This window comes from Haliaeetus leucocephalus, unplaced genomic scaffold (genome assembly GCF_000737465.1).
Source record: "Haliaeetus leucocephalus isolate CR32 unplaced genomic scaffold, Haliaeetus_leucocephalus-4.0 Scaffold646, whole genome shotgun sequence".
Lineage (NCBI taxonomy): Eukaryota > Metazoa > Chordata > Aves > Accipitriformes > Accipitridae > Haliaeetus > Haliaeetus leucocephalus.
In genome coordinates, this window is record NW_010973082.1 from 241,368 (window position 1) to 246,269 (window position 4,902).

The 4,902-nt window shown below is 56.4% G+C and overlaps 1 protein-coding gene across 1 annotated transcript in view; it reads right to left on the reverse strand.

Moving 5' to 3' along the window:
* The window catches only part of CBX4 (chromobox homolog 4), a 10,563-nt gene extending 7,985 nt beyond the window's left edge, over positions 1-2,578 (reverse strand). Inside the window, exon 1 of the mRNA XM_010578711.1 lies at positions 2,557-2,578. Within this exon, the coding sequence (XP_010577013.1) occupies positions 2,557-2,578 (22 nt within the window). The remainder of the gene's footprint in view (positions 1-2,556) is intronic.
* Positions 2,579-4,902: the final 2,324 nt, after the last annotated feature.

Sequence of the window (4,902 nt, forward strand, 5' to 3'; positions counted from 1 at the left end):
AAAAAAAGGGAGGGGGGGCGGGGGGGGGGGGGGGGGGGGAAGCAAATCCACAAAAAACAAAACCCACACACCCAATCAATAGGATGCCATGAGGTAAGATGCAAACAATGAAACCCTGTTCCAGGTTGCCAAGGCAAATCTGTCAATAGAGTATTGAACAAGCAAATCTGACTTGCAATTATTGTCTCCTTCTAAATACAAGCTGCCCCTTTGCCTCACAGTTCAAACCCAATGCTGGTGCTGAGAAGCTCAGTGATTGCTCGCCAGGGCTGTTTCAAAATGGTGAGGGAAGAGTCAACTCCACTGGAGGCTGGGCTGGAATTTACTCCAACACATGCACTGAAAACCCCTGGAGCATCCCCACCACCTTTGCTCCAGCAGCTGAAGTGACATGAGCCCTGCCCCCAGTGTAACAGGCTTTCTAAAGCAGTAAAACCCCCTTTGCAACAAACTGTTTATTCTTCAAAGCTTCCAGTAAAACCTAGAGGACCATGGAGCACACAAGAGTATTTTCACTCTGCTGCAAGAAGAAAACCAGCACAGATTGCCCAGCATTTTGTAACACTCCGGAAAGCACCATAAAGAGCCTGAGCACTCAAGACTGGGGCTGTCAGTGTGGAGCAAGTGCGGTGGCCTTAAAACCAAGTACGACAGCAGGGTCTGGGGCTGCCACCACCCATACAGAAGCAGCAGCAGTGGGAAAATCCAGAGGCAAAACCACCCTGAACTGGGTCATCACGTGGAAATTTAAATGGCTTCACAAGTGCATCGCTGCAGTTGCTGCTGGTGCACATGGGGCCACATTAGGTGAATTCTTTTTTCTGGTGCTGCTTCCAGCGCAAACCAGGAGAGGCTGTGTGCAAAATCCCCACAAATGAGACACTTGTCAGGAGTACACAGTGCGCTTCCACAGCGGTTCAACAAAGCGCAATGGAGCCTGCTTTCGCATAGCTGATGGAGGGACCAAGATGAGGAGTACAGGTGGCACCGTGACCCACAGCAGTTGTTTTGGGGGCACAGCTGGACTCCCCTCACCCTGGAGCCCCCATATGAAGAAGGAGGTGACAGCCCTGCTCTGCAGAGCTGCAGTCAGCGCAAGCAGGGCAGGCAGCACGGAACAGCACGTTCCCAGGAGACTCCATTCTTTGGGGACTCGGACAGGAATAACCCCCCTTCCCCAGGGCCCTTTTCTGGTGTGCCTTCACCCCCAGACTCAAGCATGGGTGCCAGCGAGGGAGCCTCAGAGACCATCTGTCTTTAATCTTCTTAGAGTCAGGCAAATCAGGAGAAATTCAGAGGAAAGAGGCACTGAAGTCCCTCTGTCTCTGGCCATGACCTTCCTTCCACAGCACAGGGCTCAGCGCTCAGCTGGTGGCACCAGGTCCTGCCTGCCCCACAGCCCCAGAGCAAAGCAGACTGCGTGGGACACCAGACAGCAAGCACCAGGGAAGCGTTCCCCTTGCCCAGTGGGAGCAGAAGGGGGCTGTGGGTCTGGGGCAGAGGGAGATGGGAGTCCCCCTGTGCACCGCAAGGAGCCTGGTGCGCATCATCTGCCTCGTCCTGCCCTGCACCTTCTCTACCTACCCCTTCGGCTCATCGAGCAGCCCTGGAGAGGGCTGTATTTGGAGCTCTCTTCCTCCTCTTATCACTTAAGCTGATGCCGTTCCTTGGCAGCTGAGTGTAATTATGAGATTTTCTCGATCAGAAATGGGTCTGCGCATGTGTCTCCCAGCAAGGCTGCAATCTGCTGGTGGCAGCAGCAAGGAGTCGCTCAGCGAGTTTTGAAAGGATTGAGATGTTTTGTGCAAGCTTTTCCAATCTTCTCCATCCACTGGAATCACAAAAACTTCCATCAAAAAATAAACAGTGCCAACACGCTGCGAGCCCCAGACAGCTCAACTTTCGAGCCGCTCCACAAAATCAAACGAGAAGCTACTGGAGTCAGATTTAATTTTGGACACAAAACCCCAAGTAAAACATACTGAACAAAGGTTCCTCTGCAACAAAAGCCACACAAGGAACACTGGAGTCCCGCACACAGGCCAGGAGCCAGGATGGCTCCAGCTGGCCCTGGCCCAGGCATAACAGCCTGGAGGTGGCTCTGGGATTTCCTCTCCTCTCCCCTCTCCATTCTCCAGGTAGACGGGAGCTACGCTGCCGCCTGCCCTGCACCCGCTGCAGAGAGCGTGAGAAAGTCGGAGGCTCCAGGATGTCTTGCTGAGGAGAGCAGGTTGGGGTGGTGATTAGGGTAGTGGTTTGGAAATGCCATCAACAGAGGCACTGGGAAGAAATTATCCTCTGTGGCTTCCCAGGGCTTCCAGAAGGCTTTTCCCCCATGTGACTCTCCAACACACTTGAGACAAGAGCAAGAAATTCCCTTTTTTCTTAGGAGCCAGGCTGAGAAGCTGCAGCTCTTTTCACATTGAAGACGCAAAGACAAAAGCCTCCAGGCAGATACTTCCACCATCACAGCAAACAGAAGCCTGGCCTCTGATCACGCTCTTTAATGAACAAAACCACCAAACTAGTCCTAATAAAGTGAGTCAAAGCACATACCTCCGGGAGGGTCCTTATCCATTTCTAGGAAGACAATCTAAGATTTGTATCTAGTACAAAGTCTTGACCATGCAAAGGAGTCACCGGGCATAGGGGTTTGCCCTGTGCGGTCTGATGGCAGGATAAGGGCTGACAACACAGCTGTGTTGCCGGACAGTTAACCAGAGCTTCCAGGGAAGCATTTCAGCCAGAGCTTCTCAGGCCGCTCCAGGTCTGCATTGGCAGCCAGGCAGACAGCTTCTCTGGAGGGGCTATGGTTTTGAAACACAAAAGCATTATCTTGACATTTCAGTAGTTAAACAAGATTGGAGCAGCTCTACCTGAAGTTTCTTTTAAGGCTGTCACCTTTCAGAGAACATTAAACACAGGGAAAAACAGTCCCAAAAACATCTTCAGGAGATAAACCACCACCTGAACCTCAGCAATAATACATGCTGCTGGAATTGCCATATGCAGCAAAACCTGATTCCTCCACTTCATGTGGCTGCAAAGCCAGCTTGGTCTTCCCGCGCCCACGGGGACGCCAGCACCAGCCTCTGCTCATCCCACACCAGGCTGCTCCTCTGACCCATGTGCTCATCACCCGCCCCGAGCAGGGATGGCCCCATGCCCATTCCTCCTCACCGAGCTTCCAGGCACTTGGTGCCACTTCTCCCTCTTGGGTAGGAGCTGGGCTGTGCCCCAAGAGAAGGGGCTTCAGCCAGGCTTTCTAGGGCACAGCAAGCCCAGCACACTCAGAGGTGCAGCCTGGCTGCCCCATCCCATGCACAAACTCTCCTAGCTCCCACCCACACAAGCAACTCTTCCTGGGAGGGACAAGCATCCATAAAACCTTCCCCAGCTGCAAAGGAAGCTAAGCTAGTCATGCCAAGCTATTTAAGTGCAGATATTGATTGATTGATTGATTGGCTATGATTACAGCTGAGGAGAGTGTGCCTGCACCCAGGTGCTGCTTTGAGCTGCCTAGGAAGGGCAGGGTGACAGGCAGCCCCACAGAGAGCTGCTCCAGGCACTATGGGGCATGGGATGGAGGGAGAGAAAGCGAAGCAGGGAAAGCTGCAGCCCTCCCATGCCGGGACCTGTGCGGTGGGTACCGTGCGGGCTCCCAGGAGCAGAACTTTTCTCTCTGTGCTCTGCACCACGCAGGGGCTCTGCTCCCACGGCAGCCTGGTAGCGTTTGTGCAGCAGCAGGCACTGCCGAGCCGCGGCTCCGACTCCCACTTGCTGCCAGGACCAGCTCCTCTGGCAGGGCGATTAGACACCACGTGGCACCAATCCAAACTGACGCCCTGGCCTCCCCTCCCTGGGCAGCGTGGCCATGAGTTTGGTAATTGCCCACAGACAGAAGTGATAATTACTGGTTTGGGCTGGGACAGCTCAGGGAGCTGCAGGAAGAGGAGCAGGCGAGGGCCTTGTCAGCACACGTTCTGCCTCGTGGTCCAGGAATGGCAGATGGCAGAGGCTGGCAACTGCTGGCCAGGGCGGCGGGCAAAGTGCTGGTGGTCGCAGCAAATTGCCCGGCCCTTCCCGAGCGCTGCAGAGCTGAGCCCTGGGCTGAGCTTCTGCGAGGGCTGCGGAGGTGGTGACTGCTGGTGATGGAGACCTTTGGACTCTCTGCAGCTCTGGGGGTTGTGAATCACCCAGAGGCCCTTTGGTGTCCCCAGGGCTGCGGCGTCCCGGCTGGCGGCACCACAAGCTGTGGCTCCCGCGGAGCTGCCGGCACATGGCATTGTGGCCGTGCAGCGGGTGGATTCGGGGCTGCGCTCTCGGGTCTCTCCTTACGCGAATGGCTGTGGGATCCTTGCTCCAGGCACGCGGTTCCCTCACGTGGTTCCCTCAGGAGTGAGCTGGGAGCTGCCGGGATGGATCCGGCAGCCGCTCCGCGGACAGGGAGACGGCGTAGCCACAACTCGACCGAGCCCTGCTGCACGGGAGCGAGGAGCTACGGCCCCTGCGCTTCTCCCCTCCGGCAGATCCATCGCTGGCAAAATGCAAAACGCAGCTCTTGACAGAGGCGTCACGGTTTCGAAAGGGCGCTGCTGGTTCACGCCCGAGCGGCGAGGCCGAGGAGTCTCGCCTGCGTGCACGGCGCTGCTGCGTGGAGGCGGAGGGAGGAAGCGTGCGCGGCTCTGTGGTCAGGCAGTTTCCATCCTCCCTGCACCTGAGCCGAGGCAGCGGCACAGCTCCCCAGCAGCCCTTCCCTCCGGCTGCCTGCCTTGAGGCGCCGGCCGGCTTCCTTCCGCCCGCGCCGCTGCGTGAGCATCGCCTCGGCAGGTTTAGCCAGAGCCCGTGGCTGTTTGCAAGATGATTTCACCAACCCAGCGACTGCCCTGGCACTTTATCCTC